The 21,645-nt window shown below is 41.5% G+C and overlaps 1 protein-coding gene and 1 long non-coding RNA gene across 2 annotated transcripts in view; both read left to right on the plus strand.

Annotated features, from left to right (window-relative positions):
* Positions 1-21,645, plus strand: part of LOC125487290 (cation channel sperm-associated auxiliary subunit gamma-like) — a 253,929-nt gene that overhangs the window by 11,255 nt on the left and 221,029 nt on the right. The window contains exon 3 of the mRNA XM_048618228.1: positions 19,214-19,322. Coding sequence (XP_048474185.1) covers positions 19,214-19,322 — 109 coding nt within the window. The remainder of the gene's footprint in view (positions 1-19,213; positions 19,323-21,645) is intronic.
* Positions 1,218-4,318, plus strand: LOC125487273. The gene is made up of 2 exons (XR_007265767.1): positions 1,218-2,372; positions 3,988-4,318. It is a non-coding gene; the product is annotated as an uncharacterized LOC125487273 (long non-coding RNA).

The following is a 21,645-nucleotide window of genomic DNA, read 5'->3' on the forward strand; positions in this document are numbered from 1 at the left end:
GAACAATAGTTGGGTCAACGTGATGTCAGTAATAGAGAAAATGCTGGAGCACAATATCAAAGATTTAAAAGCAGAGCATTTGGAAAACAGTGATAGGATTGGACAGAGTCAGCATGGATTTACAAAAGGAAAATCATGCTTGCCAATTATTGAACTCTATCAAGGATGTAGCTAGTAAATTTGATAAGTGGGAACCAGTGGGTGTAGTTTACTTGAATTTTCAGAAGGCTTTTGATAAGGCCCCTCATAAGAGATTAGCATATAGAAGCGCATGGGATTGGGGTTAGTGTACTAACATGGGTAGAGAACTGGCTGGCAGACAGGAAACAAAAAGTAGGAATAAATGAGATAGTAAGAACTGCTGGTGTTGGAGTCAGAGATAACACTTCTGAAGAAGGGTCCCGACCTGAAACGTCAGCTTTTCTGCTGCTATGTAGGAATAAATGAGTCGTTCAATGAGTGACAGCCGGTGAACAGTGGGGAACTGCAGTGATCAATACTTGGATCTCAGGTATTCACAATATGTATTAATGATTTAGATGAGGGAACCAAATGTAGTATCTCCAAGTTTGCAGATGAAATACATAGCTGGGTGGGAATTTGAACTGTGAGGAGGATGAAGAGATGTTTCACAGTGGTTTCAATAGGTTGAGTGAGCGGGTAAATGTGGATAAATGTGAGGTTATCCACATTGATGGCAAAAACAGGAAAACATTATTATCTGAAGAGCGGGCAAGGTCAGAGGTCATATGACAAAGATTACAGTCCAACAGGTTTATTTGAAATCATAAGCTTTCGGAGCTCTGCTTCTTTTTACATGAAGGTGTCGTTTGACTTCTGACCTTGTCTGCCCCAGTCCAACACTGGCACCTCCATACCATATCTGAAGAGCGATAGATTAGAAAATGTAGGCGGTGCAATGAGTCCTAGGCGTCCTTGTACACCACTAGCTGAAAGTAAGCATGTAGATGCAGCAGGCGAAGGCCTTCATAGCAAGAGGATTTGAGTACAGGAGCAGGAATGTCTTCTAGCAGCTACTCTTGGAGTATTGTGTGCAGTTTTGGTCTCCTTATCTGAGGATGGATGTTTGGGCTATGGAGGGAGTACAACGAAGGTTTACCAGATCACTCCTGGAATGACAGGACTGATATGTGAAGAGAATCTCGATTGGTTGAGACTATATTCACTCTGGAGTTTTGAAGAATGATGGTATTTTACAGAAGCCTAAATGACTCTTAACAGATTGTTTCTGCATTTATCCTATGTCTGGGGAGTCCAGAACAAGGGATCACAGTTTAAGGATATGGTGTAAACCATTTAGGACCAAAATAAAGAGAAATTTCTTCACCCAGAGAGTGGTGACCCTGTGAAATTGTCTGCCTCAGAGAGCGGTTGAGGCCAAAATGTTATTTTCGTGAAGGAGATGGATATAGCAGTTAAGGCTCAAGGGATGAAAGGGTATGGGGCAAAAGTGTAAACAAAGTACTGTGTTGAATGATCAGCCATGATCATATTGAATAGTGGAGCATGCTCAAACAGTCAAAGGGCCTATTTCTGTTCCTATTTTCTGTGCCGAGTGCTACCAGTGTTGCCACCCATCCTCATCTGAAATGCAGATAGGCAATTGAAATGAAAATTGGCTTGTGCTGTGCCCAGAGTGATTGGATCAAATGTTTATTTACGTCCAGGGAAATGAGTACTTAACCTCTTACTATATCCCTTATACAACCATGACTGTGTGGCTAAATTCAGCTCTAACTCCATTTACAAATTGCAAGTGATGTGAGGCCCTTCGAGAGCAAATTGCGTTAATCAGGCACTTACACAGTACAATTTAAAGACATCTATAATCACAGAATCCTGCATGCGAGACACATGTATTGATTTGATTTGATTTATTTGACTCACATGTGCTGAGATATAGTGAAAAGTATTGTTTTGTGTCCTGTCTGGACAAATAATACGTTGTATAAGTACATCAGGGTAATACAACAGAATGCAGAATATCGTGTTACAGCTGCAGAGAAGGTGCAGACAAGGATAAACTCTAATATATGAGAGGTCCATTCACAAGTCTGTTAACAGCAGATAAGAAGCTGTTATTGAATCTGTTCGTACGTGTTTTTGTACGTTTGTATCTCATGCCCAATGGAAGAGGGTGGAAGAGAATATAACTTGGGTGGGAGAGGTTTTTGATTATTTTGGCTGCTTTTCTGAGGCAACAGAAAGTATAGACTGAGTCATTGGAAGGAAGGCTGGTTTATGTGACGGACTGGGCTGCATTCACAACTCTGTAATTTCTTGCGGTCTTGCCATACCAAGCCGTGACGCATCCGGATAAGCTGCTTTCTATGGTGCATCCGTAAAAATTGGTAAGTGTCATTGTGGACATGCCGGGTTTCCTTAGCCTTCTGAGGAAGTAGAGACATTGATGTTCTCTCTTGACTGTAGCGTTGGTGTGAATGGACCAGGACAGATTGCTGATTATATGTACTCCTAGGAACTTGAAGCTGTCAACCATCTCAACCTCAGCACCATTGATGCAGACAGGGGCATGTCCTCCACTCCGCTTCTTGACGTTGATGACCAGCTCCTTCATTTTGCTGGTATTGAGGGAGATGTATTGTACCATCCCACTAAGCTCTCTGACTCCTTTCTGTACTCTGTCTCATAATTTTTTTAAGATCCAACCCACCATGGTGGTGTCATCAGCAAATTTGTAAATGGAGTTAGAGCTGAATTTAGCCACACAGTCATGGTTGTACAAGGGATATAGTAAGAGGTTAAGTACGCAATATTGTGGGGCACTGGTGTTGAGGATTATTGTGGAGGATGTGTTGTCATGTGTGTTTACTGTTTGCAGTCTGGGAGTCAGGAAGTCAAGGATCCAATTGCAGAGCGGGGGAGCACAGTCCTAAGAGTCTCAGAGTTTGGAGGTGTGTTTTATGGGAATTATGGCATTGAAGTCAGTAAATAAGAGTCTGACTTTGGTGTCTTTGTTATTCAGATGTTCCAGGGGTGAGTGTAGGGCCAGGGATTATGGAATCCTCTGGACCCATTGTGATGGTAGGCGAATTGTAGTGGATCAACACAATCTGGGATGCTGGAGTTGATGTGTGCCATCAGTAATCTTTCGAAACACTTCTTAATGATTGGTGGTAGTCACTAAGGCAGGTTGCCTGATTTTTCTTTGGCTCCAGGATGATAATGGTCTTCTTGAAGCAGGTGGAACTTAAGGAGAGGTTAAAGATGTTTGCAAATACCCCCACCAGCTTGTCCACGCAGGAACTGAGTGCATGGCCTGATTGGTGGTTGGGGCAAAGATTTGCATCGTTGCAGTCATCACTACCAAACAGGTTTGTGGAGGAAGTGTTGTCAAGGAATAGTTAGACCCCAAACACTACTTCAGTGTTTCCCTCCCTCCTCTAACCAACAAAAGAAAAGCCACTGTGAAGACCAAAACAACAACAGCAGCAGCAGAGTGAGTGCAAACCTACCGTTACTCGGGGCACATTGTAGCTGTAAGGAAAAAGCTGAGTGACATCACAGGGAGGCTGTCACCTGATTCGCTGGTAGGAAATCTGTACTAAATTTGAGAGATCGCCATGCTGAGACTGGGATTACGAGTCCACTCTGAGGCTGGAAATTCAGGACATCGCTAAGAAGAAAGAAGGGGAGAAAACACAAAAGAGAAATATAAAGGGGGAGAAAAGAGAAAAGAAATGGGCGGAGCAGACAAGCTCCAATGAGGAGTCCTATGCCACTGTCTTGCATCACTTGTTTATATTTGTGTGATATTGCTGTGTTGCGTATATCTGAATGAATTCCATAATGTCAAAGGTCCATGTAGAGGCATTCCATGGCCATCCTTGTCTGAATCTTCATGTCCCACTGTTTTGAGGACCAAGGTAGACTGTCATCTATGCGTGCTGTGAATGCTGATTGCTCGCATTACGAATGAACCGTTCTGTTTCTGATATTCCCCAGATAGATTTGTTGCAACAATGACCAATGGATCAGTATTATTGTTAATGTGGCCTCTGTAAAATGAAGGCACAGAAGAATAGAAAAGGAACACGTGTTAACAACCCCAGGATCAATACCAACCTCCAACAGCTGCTGAACAACTTTCACATGAAGAAGTCACGTCACAAAGATACCGTTAGGATATGAAGGAGGAATAAGAGGCCTCAAGTCTGTTGTCCTCTATATCATCCCCTTTAGATAAGGGGATGCAATGCTGCCACAGATTGAGGATGTCCTAGGACACATAATAGATTGTGTCATCTGCTGGAGTCAGAGTTGCAAACTGAATGGGTGAGTCACCATCCAACTGATGTTGCGCTGAATGTTTTTTCAAGTAGCTGCTTATGAGGATCCAGTGAACACCCGAGTAGGATTTCTCAGTCCTGAACTTGCAAATGCATCACAGCTGTTCCTGGTGCAATTTGGACCAGATCAGTTTATTTTATTTTCAAATGATGAGGGCCAGTGTTGTACTAGTCTTTACCAACATGATTGGCTTCCCTGGATGTGGGATACTATAGACTAGACAACTGATGCTGTGAATGCCATATCCCAATATCATTGACTTCATAAATAGAAAATTGTTCCATTTGGCCAAATATACAAGTCATCTGTGATCATCAGCTTTACTTCTCGGAGCACTGGCCACCAAACTAACTTTTGGTTTTTTGGTCTATATTTTGCTATACCTTGATGACCTTAAAGTAACCTTCAGAGAATATCACTTATGAGTGTTTTGGGTATTATCAATGTTTCATTAAAAACCAACAAATAGTCAATAATCATGAGGTGTATTCATTGTTAAACATTTATACAGGATTACTATGGATGAATGCTGATAACCCTTCCTTGACAATATCTTCAGATTTGTAGACGTTCTCTGCCTCTGCTGTGGTTGGTTCGCTCGCAGACATTTCATTACTCTGCTGGGTAACATCTTCAGTGCAGTCTCTGATGAAGTGCTGTTGTGTTTTCCCGTCTGATATTTAAACTCTGGGATCCATTGGAGTTGACAGCCGGCACCACCGATATGACAGAAAATTACGTGCCAAAAAACCTAGAGTGGACAGCAGACTTAGAACAAGCCATTAACATCAGTCAACAAATAAGAAGAACCAAGAAAAGACAGATCCTACAAGAAAAACTAGCCAAACTAACTCACCAAAATGACAACCAATGATCAGACACTTGGATAAGAAACCTTTCAGACAGGAAACTAACAGACACAGAGAAAGCTGTTCTAATACGTGGACTCAGCTACAACCACGGAGATGCTAACAGAACAGAGTTCCTAGCCACACTAGAATCCACACTGAAGACCAACGGCATCAATGAGGAAACACAACAAGCCGTAAGACAGACAGTGGTCCCAACACTGACCATAAGGAATGAACTTAACGCCCTTAACACATCAGAAAAGAACGCCCTAGAAGGACTGAAAAAAGACAAAAACATCATAAGCCTACGAGCGTTCAAAGGGCGCATGACAGTAACACAAAAGAAACGGGACTACCTCACTAAAGCACAGATGCTACGAGCAGACACGAATACATACCAGCAAGTGCAAATAGACCCGACCCTGCAACTGAGTAGTAAAATATTCAACACACTAAAGATATTCAAACAGACTGGACAAATCAACAAAGCAGACTACCTAAAAATGAAACCCGAAGGGACAAACACCCTTGATTCTATGGCCTTTCAAAGGTACACAAACCAAAAGTACCCCTCGGATCCATAGTATCCCTCCCAGGCACACCGACACACAGGTTATCCAAGGAATTACGACAAAGACTAAAGCACCTCCTCAGCAAGTCAATCCACTCAGCCCAGGAATTCCTCAAATCCCTCAAAGACATAAATAGACGAGGACGAGACCATGGTTTTCTTTGACGTTACTGACCTATTCACATTACTTGACATACCACTGCAAGAGAAACATGAGCAACGCTTCTAAAAGAACGAGACCCGAGTGACACCATCTCCACAGACAAATTGCTGAAGTTATTGGACCTATGCCTCACAACCCACTTTACCTTTAATGGCCAAATCTATGAACAAATCAACGGGACACCCATGGGGTCACCTATCTCTGGACTAATGGCAGAAGTGGTGATGCAGAGACTTGAAAGCATGGCCCTTTTGCAGATCCAGCCTAAACTATGGATCTGATTTGTGGGTGACACTTTCGTCATCAACAAATGGACTAAACTAGAGGAGATACACCAACTAATAAACAACACTCTCACCGGTATCAAATTCACCAGGGAGGAAGAAAACAATGAACAGCTCCCATTCCTAGACGTGATGGTAGAATACAGGGCCAACGGGGAATTTCTGCCAAAGGTACACAGAAAGGCCACACACACGGATCAAGTCCTGAATTTCAACAGTAACCACCCCAACACCCACAAACAAAGTTGCGTGAAAACACTATTTAAACGAGCACCAACTCACTGCAGCAACCCAGAACTACCCTAAAACAAAGAAGAATACCTCTACCAAGTGCTTAAGGACAACGGATACCCGAATAGCTGGGTCCAACAATGCCTATCACACAAACAACAACAGGAAGATACAGTACGCTCTGACAGACTCGTCACGTTACCATACATCAAGAACATATCTGAACTGACCACAAGACTCCTATGACCATTGGGCATCAGAGTGGCACACAAACCTATGTCAACCCTATGCCAACTGCTAACTTGATCCAAATACCCCTTACCCACTATGGACAGAACCAACATGATATACGAGATACAAGATATGCAAGGACTGCGACAAACATTAAATTGGACAAACAGGAAGGAAACTGGCCACTTGGATACATGAACACCAACTAGCAACAAAAAGACACAACCAATACTCACTCATTTCCATTCACACAGATAAGGAGAACCACCAGTTCGATTGGGACATCAGGATCCTAGGACAGGCCAAACAGAGACAAACATGGGAATTTCTAGAGGCCTGGTTCTCCACCAAGAAGGCTATCATTAAATGTGTAGAATTAGACCCTATATATACACCACTGTGAAGAAAAACCGGAAATGAGGTAATTCCAACGGACCCCAGAGTTTAAATATCAGGTGGGAAAACACAACAGCGCTTCATCGGAGACTGCACTGATGATGTTACCCATCAGTGCTGAGGGAGTGCCGCACTGTCTGAGGGTCAGTGCTGAGGGAGTGGGCAGTGTCAGAGGGTCAGTTACCCAGCAGGGTAATGAACCGTCTGCGAACTAACGAACCAGCTCATGAGCGAATCAACCACAACATCCACAACCCGAGCTACAAATCTACTCAAGAACCTTAAATGATAAAACCATTAGGATGCACTTGTTGTTAGGATTATACAAGGGCTAATGGTTCAGCAACATCAAACACTTATATTCTGTGAAAGATAACTTTACACTGTTCTGTTGAATGAGGTTTACAGGAAGTCCTGTGTAGGTTGCTTTGGCTGAAGCTTCTGCGCTGTGGGATGCTTGAAGGTATTGGTTTCACTTGAGGAGCATCTTCATGTATTTACTCAACACAATTCAGTGGTTCTAATAGATCTTTATTGCCTATTACATAGTCTTGGTGCACCCTTGAGTTTTCTGAAGCAGCAATTCCAAGATTAAACCATGTTGTCTGTGTGCTCGACGCTGATATGAAGCCCCAGACATGACCAGCATGGAAACTTGATATGGAGGAGCTATCCTGTGGCATTTGTTGGCCCCTGTGGTGGAAGGTGTTGCATTGTATATGTTCTGGACTGCATGATAAGGCATTTTGGCTGCCACCTCTGGATAGAGTATGATGTTGGTACTCCTCTGTCATCTGCTTGGCATTTTGTGTAAGTTGGGGCTGTCCTGTATATTTGTCGCATCACGAGGGCACCTACGGTTAGAAGCATCACAGGGACAACTGCAGCTTAGTGCTTGGATCTATGAGGAGCGGCTTCATTGAGCTTATGTGGGCAATATCCGAGACAAAACACTTTTTTTAGTGATGTTTTCATTCAGCAGTCGCAGCACACACAATTAACATTAGAATAACATCTTCCAAACATTGGAACATAGAGACCCATGGACAGAAGGCCACTGGGATGTCTGTACATGGATCTTGCACAATTTTGCCTTGATTCAGATATAAGTTGTTTAAGCCTTTGCCACACGTACTGTAGATGATTGTAATATGGCAGCATAACGAGTATCTCTCCATCCCTCTCCTCCAATCCCCACAGTACGCAAGAAAGTTTATTTATTTTGGCTTATAGTTTGTTGGGGCAATAGTGCTGTGGTCCAGGGAAGAAGGGCTATAGTGTAATTAGTATTATTTGATTTTAGGGTAATAAAGTGTTTAATTTAGAAGGGCAAGTCATGGAAGGAGGCAGGGGTATGTTTATTCTCTTCTATGTGGAAAGTCAAGTACAGATCTAGTGCCTGGGATCAGAATGTTTATAGGAAGTGGCTCCAGCTGCAGCTCCTGAAAGCCTGCATTTTAGAGCTAGTGCAGTTGCTGGGACACCGTGGAGCATCTACGAGACTGCAGTCACTCCACAGGCAGGGAGGGAATGGATGACCATCAGGCAAAGAAAGTAGATGAGGCAGACTAGTGCAAGAGTTCCCTGTGGTCATTCCTCTGCAAAACAGATGTATTGTTTTGAATAATCTTGGGGCAAATTGCCTCTCGGAGAAAAGTAGTAATAGCCAAATAGAGGTAGTAGGAACTGCAGATGCTGGAGAATCCGAGACAACAAGGTGCAGAGCTGGATGAACACAGCAGGCCAAGCAGCATCATAGGAGCAGAAAGGCTGACGTTTCGGGCCTAGACCCTTCATCAAATAGCCAAATAGCCACTGTTGCCTGTGCTACATGGGAAAGGAGGAATAAATACGGGAAGACTATAATAAGGGAATTCAATTGTAAAGGCGATAAATACCTGTTTGTGTGGCCACAAATGAGACTCCAGGATGACATGTTGCCTCTCAGACACGAGGGTCAAGGATGTCTTGGATCAGTGACAGGACATAATGGAGAGTGTGGGTGAACAGCCTATAGTTGTGGTATACTTTGGTACTGTGACGAGACTGTGCCATTCAAGAGAGAGGTGTTCTATGCTGTTTCTGTTGCAGAGGGGTTTTGCCACAGTGTTTCCAGAATGTCTCCTTCAGACAGGCAGTTGGTAAGCAGCATTTGAGTTCTCTCTTAAAAAATGAGACAAAAAAAAAATCATGAGTGGGTAGGGCAAGGGCTCATACAAACCAAGGAAGGTTTTCAGTTTTCCTTTCAGTTTGATGAAAGTTTCTGCTGGCTGCTGCTAGAGAGAAGTCTTAGCAAAGCTTCTTCTTAAATCTCAAAAGGGGCAGATTGTTTCTTCTCTGATGAAGGGTCTAGGCCCGAAACGTCAGCCTCTCTGCTCCTGTGATGCTGCTTGGCCTGCTGTGTTCGTCCAGCCCTGCGCCTTGTTGTCTCGGATTCTCCAGCATCTGCAGTTCCTACTATCTCAGATTGTTTCTTCCTTCTGGATTGGCGGGAACCAGCACCTGAGAGCCATAACTGTTTTGCTGAATTGAATTTTTGCCGAAGGGTGTGTTTGTGGGATGCTGCCTATATTGAAACAGTTGATGATTAATGGCTAAATAGTACATTATCTTGTTAAGTATTTCAACATTTTTTTCTATTTTAACGTAAGAATAAAGTGATGTTTTGATTAAAGCCTAGTGGTGGGTCAATTAAATCACATCGGGAACACAGCATTTACAGCTTGCCTCTAAATAAATATAAAAGTTAGGGTCTAGGCTATCTCCTTACAATATTTTGGGGGGTGGGGGTTTAGTCTGGTCCATAACAGTAGCAATAACATAAGTAAATGAAGTGATGAGGTCCTAAAAACAGGCTATCGGGAATTAGGAAGCAAGGTAAAAAGTAAGACTTCAAAGATAGCTATCTCAGGATTACCATATGCTAATGAGAGTAGAGATAGTAGAATGTGTTAGTTGTCTATGTGGTTAGAGAGATTGTACATAGGGGAGGGTTTCAGATTCCTGAACATTGGGACTGGTTCTGGAAGGGGTGGGACCAGTGCAAGCAGGATGGGTTGCCTCAGAGTGGGAGCTGATGTCTTAGGGGATGTATTTACTAGTGTGGTTGCAGAGGGTTTAAACTAAAATTGAGGAAGGATGAAAACATGTACAGGGAAACAGAAGTGAGGAAACGAGCAAAAACAAAAGACAGGATGAGAAATAAATGAAGTGAAAGACAGAGAATTCATGGGCAAGAGTCAAACAGGGCCATAATACAATATAATGTAAATTGAACAAAAATGTTAAAAAGACATGCGTTAAGGCCACAGGTCTTAATGTGAGGAGCATTTGCAATAAAGTGGATGAAGTAGTCTCTCAAATAGATTTAAGTGGGTAGGATATAGTTGGAATCATAGAGATGTGGCTACAGGAAGACCAGGGATGGGAACTGAATTTCCAGAGGTATTCACATTTTTGGAGGGACGAGCAAATAAGGTGCGTGGCATTGCTTGTCGAAGAGGCCATTAATGCAATAGTGAGTAATGATATTAGCTTTAATGAAGTGGAATCTAGGGATAGAGCTTAGAAACATCAAGGGCAGAAGACAAAAGCAGGGTTTGTATATTACTTACAAACTATAGTTGTAATGTTGGGGAAGACATTAAGCAGGAAATTAACAACGCAAGCAATGAAGACAGAGGTGTGGATTTTCACCACGATGAAGAGCACGTCCATCATGTGAAAATGGTGGATGTGTCCAGTAATCAGAACTTCTGTCCCCGAACATGGCACTTCACATTTTTATAGGGGTAAAAGGGAATTGGGGTAATTATGGGTGACTTCAATTTGTATATAGGTAAAGTTGGCATTACCATAGTCCTGGAAGATGAGAGGACTGCTGTCTCATTTGAGCAAGATAACTGATGGTGGTTTAATCTAAGGGGTCACCATGCCTCGAGTGGGATGAGGTTGAAAAGATGGGATCTTCATGGTAGCCTCGAGCAATATAGGAATTGAGCCTGCACATTTGATGTCACTCTGTGTCATAAACCAACCCTCCAGCCAACTGAGTTAACTGACCTCCAGTACTCAATAGATTAGCCAAATAAAATGAGTAAAAATGCTGTAGAAGAGGAATTCATGGAGTGTGTCTGAAATGGTTTTCTAGATCAGTAAATTGAGGAATCAACTAGAGAACAGGCCATCCTAGACTGTGTATTACGTCATGAGAAAGAAATAATTGGAAATCTAGCTGTGTGAGACTCCTTAGGGAACAGTGACCATAATATGCTATAACTCTTCATTAAAACAAAGAATGATGTAGTTGATTCTGAGACTGGGGTCCTGAATCTTAAAAAAAACGAAACTATGATAGTTTGTGATATAACCGGTTATGATAAGCTGGTTAGTGGATAGTCAATTACAAACATTTAAAGAATGCATGGAATAACTGCAAGAATTGTTCATTCCTGTTTGGCACAAAATTAAAGTTGAAAAGGTGGTCTGACTGTCGTTTAACTGTGGAAATTAGGGATAGTAAAGCGCCAGACCTGAGGATTGGGAACAGTTTAGATTTCAGCAAATGAGGACAAAGGGATTAATACAGAGGGAGAAGACATTACAAGACAAAGCTTGTGGGGAACAAACAAAAGGATCTATAGGTATGCGAAGAGAAAAAGATTAGTGAAGACAAATTTAGGTCCCTTACAGTCAAGAACGAGAAGTTGTAATGGGGAACAAAGAGACCAATAAAAATACATAATTTGATTCTGTCTTCACAAAGATGACACAAATAACATCCCAAATATGTTGGGGATCACAGGGTGTAGGAAAAGAGAGGACTGAAGGAAATCAGTATTAGTAGCGAAATGGTGTTGGGGAAATTAATGGGATTAAACCCCGATAAATCCCCAGGACCCAAAAATCTACATCCTGGAGTACTTAAGAAAGTGGCCCAAGAAATATAGGTCATCTTTCATGATTCTATAGAATCTGGAATAGTTCTTCTGGTTTGGCTGGTAGCTAATAAAACACTGCTCTTTAAAAGTTGAGGTACAGATAAAACAAAAAATTATAAATTAGTTAGCCTGATGTTGGTAGTCGGGAAAATACTGGAGTCCACTTGAAAAGATTTAACAGCAGAGCATTTGGAAAACAGTGACAGGGTTAGACAGACTCAGTGGATTTACAAAAGGGAAATCGTGCTTGACAAATCGACTGGAATTTTTCAATGATGTAACCAGTAGAGTTGACAAGAGGAAGCTAATGATGTGGTTTTCTTGGACTTTCAGAAGGCTTTTGATAAGACCCTATTTAAGAGATTAGCATGTAAAATGAAGGCGCATGGGATTGGGGTTAGTGCATTGACATTGATAGGGAACTGGTTGGCAGACAGGAAACAATGAGCAGGAATAAGTGAAAAAGTCAAAGAACTGCAGATGCTGGAAATCTGAAAGAAAAGCAGAAATTGTTGAAAAGCCTCAGCAGATCTGGAAGCATCTGCCAGACCTGTTGAGTCTTTCCAGCAAATAGTGGATCTTTTACTGTGCGGAAGCCAATGACTAGTGGGGTGCTGCGGGGATTAGTACATGGATCCCAGCTATTCACAATATATATTGATTTTAGATGATAGGATTAAATACAAACCTTTGAGTTTGCAGACAACACAAAGCTGAGTTGGAGAATGAACTGTGAGGAGGATAGATGCTTCACTGTGATTTGTACAGGTTAAGTCAGTGCACAACTGCATGGCAGCTGGGGTATAATGTGGGCTTTTCCATTTGGTAGCAAAAACAGGAAGGCAGATTATTATCTAAACAGCAACTGATTGGGAAACAGGGAGGTGCAAGTTTCTGTTCTTGCACCACAAACCATATTGCTGACACCATTTCTTCCCAGTTTTATTGGAATATCTGAATCACAACTTAACCTTTTTGAATTGTTCCAACTTCGCAGTGATATTTCTATATCTATGTTTTGCAAGCCTAATAATTGTCTTTAAAAATAAAAGCAAAACCTGTAGTGCTGAAAATCTGAAATATAAGCAGGAAGTTCTGGAAATTCTTAGCAAGTCTAGCAGTATCTGTAGATGAGAAATGGAGTTAGCATTTTAGAACTGAGTTCTGATGAGGGGGTCATCGTGGACTTCAAACAAATGCTGCCAGACCTGCTGAATATTTCCAGCACTTTCTGATTTTATTACTGTTAGACATTTATTTGGAAAGACAAGAATTGGGAGAAAAAGAAAACCTTAATTCTTTCTTTACACTTCTCAATAAGAACCATTTAAATCTTGAAGTGTTTGAAAGCAATAGTGTTTAATAATAACGAAATCATGTTGAAGGATTTATCCTTGTTGATGGCATCTTCATTGTTTTGAGGGTTGAGACTTCCTTTTGAGAAGCGCAAGTGTTGCCCCGCAGCTAGGACCAGCTAAAATCCACAAAATATGAAATTGTTTGCAATTTCAACATTCACTTCACCACACATAATTGACCAAAGTGCTTCTGATTTGAGTCCATGTACCTGATTTTTTTTTTAAAAAAAGGAAGAGGTTTAAGATATATTGTACACCTGAAAGTATCTGGCTGAGCAACAACTTTGGTGTTCTTTAAAGTAGAAAAGAAATTGTAGAAAGTCAGAAGTTAGCTGTCACAGCAGAAGCTGCCTCAAAGGCCTTTGCATAAATCTGTTCTGCTTGAATATTATGCGTTTGAGCCTCGAGTGAGCTCCCTGTTGGCCAAAGTAAAACTCATTGAATATGTTGAAAAGTGAGATGTTTATTGACACAACATTTTGAAAATTAGAATTGAACAATGCAGTTGTGCTATCTGTAGCTTGCCGTTGATAGCTTTTACATATTCTGTTTAAGATAATTAAAGAGCTTTAAAGCTATAATGAAAACTGTGTCAAATAGAGTGCAGTCTTGCTTTAGAAAATTTAGACTTTTTAAAGACTTACATGATTTAGGTATGTTACAGTGATCCAAGAGCTATCTAATTTTAAATTCAAATCATTCCTTTTGTTTGGTTCATATAATAAAGATTTTGGTTGAGGCAAATCCCTGATTTAATGAATAATAAATGGATGACGGCAGCCATGCTTTCAAGTTCTTATAGGGCAATAGGATGCATAATGGAACATAAATTAAGTGAGACAGTGGAAGAGGTAAATGGAAATGGAAACAGGAAAAACTGGCCGAGAGGAGCTGAGGAGCTGATCAGAGAAGCTGCATAGCAAGAGTGGAGATTGTATGAATACTGTGTGATGGACAAAGGGTCCCCAACTGAAGTGATAGGCCATCTCCTCATACTTCAGAACATCATGTTAACAAATTTTCGTACTGTGAAACTAAAAGCTAAGGTTTGAAGTAATTAAAATCACTGTAGGCATAGGTTTGCTAAGTGTGTACAAAATGTTGCATTCTTGTTTCTCAGTCTGTCATTGATCTGCATGTGAAAATAACATGGTAGATTAAGTTTAGTGCAGAAAACTGAGAGATTATCCACTTTGGTAGCAAAAACAGTAAGACATATTATTATCTGAACAGCAATTGATTGGGAAATGGGAAGATATACCAAGACCTGGGTATCCTTGTACACTGGCCGCTGAAAGTAAGCATGCAGGTGCAGCAGGCAGTGAAAAAGGCATATGGTATATTGACCTTCATAGCGAGAGGGTTTAATTACAGGAGCAAAAGTGTCTTGCTGCAATTGCATAGGGCCTTGGTGAGAACATGCCTAAAGTATTGTTTGCTGTTTGGGCCTCCTCATCTGAGGCTGGATGTTCTGGTGACGGAGGGAGTGTAACAGTGGTTTACCAGACTGATGCTTGGGATGGCAGGATTGACGTATGAAGAGACACTGGATTTGTTCAGACTATATTCACTGGAGCTTAAGAGTGTTGGGGGATTTCCTTGAAACCTGTTAAATTATAACATTAATAGACAGGGTAAAGGCAGAAAGGATGATCCTAATGACCAGGGAGTCCAGAACCAGGGGTCAGAGTCTCAGGATACAGGGTAGGTCATTCAGGACTGAGATGAGGAGAAATTTCTTGACCCACAGCGTGGTGAGCCTGTGGAATTCTCTGTCACAGAAAACGGTTGAACCCAAAACATTGAATAGGTTCAAGAAAGAGTTAGATATAATTTTTCAGGCTAAAGCAATCAAAGGGTATGGGAAGAAAATGGGAATAGGGTACTGAGTTGGATAGTATTGAATGGCAGAGCAACAGTAGCAGAAGACACAAATGAATTGAATTGAATTAGCTTTATTGTCACATGCTCAAATGAGTACAGTGAAAAGTTTATAAGTCGCCACTTACAGCACCATTCTATTCAGGATTTTAAGTTGAGATAGTTGGACAATATACATATAGAACTCTGTGATAGCAGGTTCTTTTACCTGTACTCTGAGCATTTGTTTAATGTTATTGCCCTTTGAAACGGCTCAGATCAGTCAGAAGTAGAGACTGTCACTCACAGAAAAGAACTGTTATTCCATCTGGAACCTAGGAATGTGCTGCCTCCAAACCCCACAACTGATATTGACAACCAGCCCACCACAGCAGTAATCCTGATAATCCCCATTGATTTTCAGTAAATTGACCCCTGGACTGACAGTGGTCCATCTGCCACCCACATCCCCCTGCTGTCCGCTGACTTGGAAGATCAGACCCCTGACTGATATCTATGTAGCTCGCCAACTGACTTACTGCTAATCCCTGAGTTGTACTGGACTTGCACAACTGACCATGGCTCATTAAGGTTTTAGAGTAAATTTGTAGCTTGGGTTGTGGATGTTGTGGTTGGTTGGCTGGCCGAGCTGGTTTGTTGTTCCACAGACATTTCATTATCCTGCTGGGTAACATCATGTTACATGTTGTGTGAGCCAACCAACCACAATGACCATGGCCCACTTCCTGGACTGCAAGGATATGGATTCCTTGACCGCAAACATTTCAAGCACCTAACTGAAAGCTGCTTTCAAGCTGCTGAATTGACGACGACAGTCCCCATGACTGGATTGACGGCTATCTCCTAGACTTTGAAACATGGCCATTTAGTTCTAGCATGTGAAATATGTTTATCATGTAAATTGCTGGCATGTTCTGCAGGTATGACACTGCCAGTCGATGTAGTATGTTTAGACTTTCACAGAGTGTTTGACAAAGTCCCACGTAAGAGTTTAATGTGCAAGGTTAAAGTGCATGGGATTCGGGGAAGTGAAATGAGATGGATGAGAAACTGGCTGGCAGGAAGGAAACAAGAGTAGGAATTAATAGGTCCTTTTCAAATTGGCAGGCAGTAACTATTAGGGTGCCACAGGAATCGGTGCTGGGACCCCAGCTATTCACAATATATATTAATGATTTGGATCAAGGAACAAAATGTAGCATCTCCAAGTTTGCAGATGATACCAAGTTGGGTGGGAGGATGAACTGTGATAAGGATGCAGAGATCCTTTAGCATGATCTTGGACAGGTTGGGTGAGTGGGCCAATCAATGGCAAATGCAGTATAATTTGGATGAATGTGTGGTTATTCACTTTGGAAGCAAAAACAAGGCAGCAGATTACTACCTGAATGGCTGTAAATTGGGAGAAGGGAGTGTGCAGCGGGACTTGGGTGTCCTTGTGCACCAGCTGCTGAAGGTAAGCAAACAGTATGTTGGTCGTCATTGCAAGAGGTTTCGAGTATAGGAGCAGGGAGGTGTTGTTGCAGTTGTACAGGGCCTTGGTGAGACTACACCTGGAATATTGTGTGCAGTTTTGGTCTCCTTTTCTGAGGAAGAACGCTGTTGCTCTCGAGGGAAAGCAGCAAAGGTTTACCAGGCTGATGCCGGGGATGGTGGGTTTGATGTATGAGGAGAGATTGACTAGGTTTGGATAACAAAGTGTGGAGCTGGAGGAACACAGCAGGCCAGGCAGCATCAGAGGAACAGAAAAGCTGACGTTTCAGATCGGGACCCTTCTCACTAGGTTGGGATAGTTTTTTCTGGAGTTCAGATGAATGAGGGGGGATTTCGTAGAGACTTATAAAATTCTAACAGGACTGGACAGGGTAGATGCAGGGAGGATGTTCCCGATGGTGGGTATCTCCAGAACCAGGGGTCACAGTATGAGGATTCGAGGTAGACGATTTAGGACGGAGATGAGGAGACATTTCTTCACCTAAAGAGTGGTGAATCTGTGGAATTCATTACCACAGGAAGTAGTTGATGCCAAAACATTGAATGTATTCAAGGGGCGACTAGATATAGCACTTGGGGTAAATGGATCAAAGTTTATGGAGAGAAAGCTGGATTAGGCTTTTGAGTTGGACGATCAGCCATGATCATGAAGAATGGCGGAGCAGGCTCGAAGGACCGAATGGCCGCCTTCTGCTCCTATCTTCTATGTTTCTATGATGTAATACCGTGCCAAGCAGAACAACGTCCATCGCCTTGACTCATCATTTTGGGCAACCATGACCAGCTGTCTGTGCTAAAGGCAAGGCGTGACAGAAGAATTGGTAAGCTCTGAATGATGTGCAGAAAGACAGGCTAAAGCAAGGCAAAGGTACTGTGAACTTCAAAGTAGATGCAAAGTTAGTGGGCACTTAGAGAGTAACCTAAGAGCCCTAAGGTGCACCATACTCTGATGCATGAGATAGGTGCCTGACCCACAGGTGACGTTTTCAGTGATCTATAAAGTGCATTTTTGCAGTAGTGAACCATAATATAAGAAAGCAAAGATTCACTATGATGATTTAGTGAGGCTAGTGCATGAATGATGCCATTCTCCTTGGATGGAGTCCACAGGCAGTCACTGTCCCTGGAGTGGTTCTGAAATGTTAGGAATACTGACAAAGCCAGAGGCCTAGAAGAGCAAGCAGCGAGTTGCAGGTAGCAAGTACCTATTCAGACTTTCATGACGGGAATTGTTGCCACCTAGTTTATCCCCACTGCTTGGGAAAATAGCAATATGCAAGCATAGAAATGGGCCAAGATTAGATAGTAATGAGATGTTAATACCTGCAATTAGCTCTTGCCATGCACTAGCGAGATTGTCATCTAGCCATTTAAACCTCAGATAGAAAATTAGACTATTTATTTTTTTCATTTTCACCATATTTTCCCAAACTACTCACCATTGCCATGTAATTCAAGGATTGAAACATAAGGGGGAGGAAGAAGAAATACTTCAATTGTGCAATTCACTGAGAAATAGGAGAAAAGCATTGGTGATAGAACAAAGATGCATAGGTAAACACAGCGAAAGTGAATACTGAGAGTTTACTGTGGGAAGGAGAGTTTTATTGTTTATGCAGTTCTAAATATTTGGAAATAGGATGTAAGAGTGGATCATTATATTTCTAGGAAGCTTTGTAAAGTGAGCAATTAATAGCATTGCGAGTATATCAGTGAGGTCTTCATCTTTTGAAATCAAAGCATGGAGTCATTTTTACCTTTAGTTAGTCATGCAACGATAATTAAAGTAAAGTTACTGTATTATAGCAATTGATGAAATTGCCACATTTGAACCAAAGCTTGACTCTGATAAACATCAGAAGCAATGTTTAATTTTAATTTTCAGATTAGCTACGACAAACTGTAGAGACGTCTATTAATGTTTGCATTTTAATATATATTTATCAGTCTCATAAAGTTGTCTTTTTAAAAATTACGTTTGATTTTAGTTCTATTTATTCATATATTTAACTCCTTATTTCAATTAGGGGGAGGCAATGGCCTAGTGGTATTATCACTGGATTGTTAATCCAGAGACCCAGATAACTTTCTAGGGACCCTGGTTCAAATCCTGCCACAGCAGATGGTGGAATTTGAATATAATAAAAAACAATCTGGAATTAAGAATCTAATGATGACCATGAATCCATTGTCAATTTGTGAGGAAAAACCCATCTGGCTCACTAATGTCCTTTAGGGAAGAAAACTACCCATCCTTACCTGGACTGGCCTACATGTGATTTCTTCCTCCCCCTTACATGACTCCAGACCCACAGCAATGTGGTTGACTCTGGACTCTGAATTAGGGATGAGCAATGAATGCTACCTAGCCAGCAACACCCTCATCCCATGTATGAATAAAGAAAAAAAAATAACTTATTTCCTTTTCTATTCATATAACAGGAACAAAATAAATTAGCTGCCATGTCTGCATACTTTCAGGGAATGCAACCTATTGTGAAGATAAGATTTCAGCAACCTGTTCGTTCAGTTTACACCATGCCAGAATTATTGGAGATTGCTGTAATAGCAGCACCAGTGGCTAATGATGGTAAGTGTTCTGCATTAATGACACAAGCAGAGAAAAGATAAGATGGAGCAACAAAAATTTGAACAATGAATGAAGACAGAGCAAAATTAGTGGAGGGCTTGGTAACATTCTTGTAAACATATTTGACAACAGAATTTGTGCCAAAGGACTGCAAATGTAATTTCTCTATTCAAAATAGCATGGGAGTTGATCATCTGTCATGGTAAACTTTTAGAGGACCTAACACAGGATAAAATTAGTATTCACTTAGAAATACTTAAGTCTTTCAGACAGTCAACACCAAAAGTAGATGTTAACAGATAAATATAATTGAATTATTTTAGAAACAAATGAATAAGTTAAGAGAAATGTGGACTTAGCTTACGTGGTTTTTCAAAAATTGTTAGATAAGATACTGAGTAAGTGGCTTCTTATAATAGTAATATCTACTAAGTGCAGTACTCCCAGATGGTGCTTTCACCAGTGCCTTTTATAACTAAGCACAACTCCCTCATTTTGTATTGAGTTCCACTTGTAATAATCAATAGCGTACTGTTAACTTCCTAAATTCTTGCTGTATTTGCATACTAACCTTTTCTGATTCATACACTAAAATGCCCAGGTTCCTCTGTATCTGAGTCCTGCAGTCCTTCAGCATTTGATCAGGTTTTTTTGCTCCTCTTGTTAAGATGTCAAACTGTCTACAATCCTTTTAAAAAATCGAAAACTCTGAATTAGAGTTGGAGACTTTGGATCATTGTGACTCACTTACCTGATTAGTTAACTAGAAAATGATAGAAGAATTAAAATCTGGTCTAAGCCATTACTCACTTACCTGTCATTGTATAAACCCTCCCCCACTTAACAGCCACCCTACCTCGCCCCACTTCCCACCCACCTCAACTTACCCCATCTGCTAACTCCCTGGCATAGTGGTACAATCTTGTAAAAATGGTACCAACTGGTAATAGTGAGAATTGCAATCCATCAGCCTTAGTGAGAGGTGTGCACAATGCCAGCGTTAAAGTGAGTGGTAGTGACTCTGAATGCAAGGTAGCATAGAGAAAATGATGACACTTCATCTTGCAGACTGTTATTTACCTTCTTTCAACGTTGCTAGGAGTTTCTTTTTAACCGTGGACATAGCACTGATCTGGGTTGCAGCATCTGGTGGTGTGGCCTTCATCAGCAGTTTGGAGGAAACAGCACTGCTTTTCTCTTGACCACCTTGTCCACCAGGGTCTTCAGATCCCTGCAGAAACAATGTGCTAGCTTCCCTTTCTGCACCATTTTCTGAGTTCCGAGGTATAGGACCGCAGTGTAAAATGCAGTTCCTGACTTGCAGCATCTGAAGTGCTATGGAGCAAAGTGTATGACTGCCCTCTAGAGTAGTGTCCAGGTAACTTGCCCTTCCCCGATGCACAGTCCAATGTCAGGCTCCAACTGATCAATTCTGAGCTAAAATTCTTTGAGCATAGAATCTCTACAGTGTGGAAACAGGCCATTCGGCCCAAAATGTCCACACCGACTCTCCAAAGAGCAACCCACCCATACTGACCCCTCTACCCTGTGCTTGTAACCATGCATTTCCCATGGCTAGACCATCTAACCGACACATCCCTGGATACTATGGGTAATTTAGCATGGCCAATCCACCTAACCTGCATATCTTTGGACTGTGGGAGGAAACCGGAGCACCCGGAAGAAATGCACACAGACACGAGGAGAATGTGCAGACTCCATACAGACAGTCACCTGAGGGTGGAATCAAACCCAGATCTCTGGTGCTGTGAGGCAGCAGTGCTAACCATTGAGCCATCGTGCCACCAGTAGACATCCAGTCCAGATATGATTGCTGTGGATCTCACCAGCATTCATCAGCTCTCTCATGCTACCTGCAACACGTCATCTACCCAGTATCTACTGTATGTTATTCAACTAATTAAGCATTCACATTTAAAGTTATCTTTCACCTGTTACTTTTAGTTTTATCAAATAGTGTAACTGAGTAATTTAATCCAGTACTTTACTTGTATAATCCCCTGTGCTAGTTTATCTGTGAACCCAGCTTAGAGAAAAAAAATTATAAACCTTTAAAACTCAAAAATAATCATCAACTTGCCTACCTAGTTAATAACACTAGACAGTAGATCTTAGGTCTCACTGTCTCTCCCTCTCTCGGACCACTCATTCTGTAATGCTTCCTTCACTGATCAGATTTCCTGAGTTAATTAATCACACTGTTTGTCACTATTATATTGAGCTTGACTTTTTTTACTACTTACTTTGCTTGTTAGCATAACATCTGTTATTCATATTAGCTGAAATTCCAGAAGTCCGAGTC

The sequence above is a fragment of the Rhincodon typus genome, chromosome 39 (assembly GCF_021869965.1).
Source record: "Rhincodon typus isolate 14 chromosome 39, sRhiTyp1.1, whole genome shotgun sequence".
NCBI lineage: Eukaryota > Metazoa > Chordata > Chondrichthyes > Orectolobiformes > Rhincodontidae > Rhincodon > Rhincodon typus.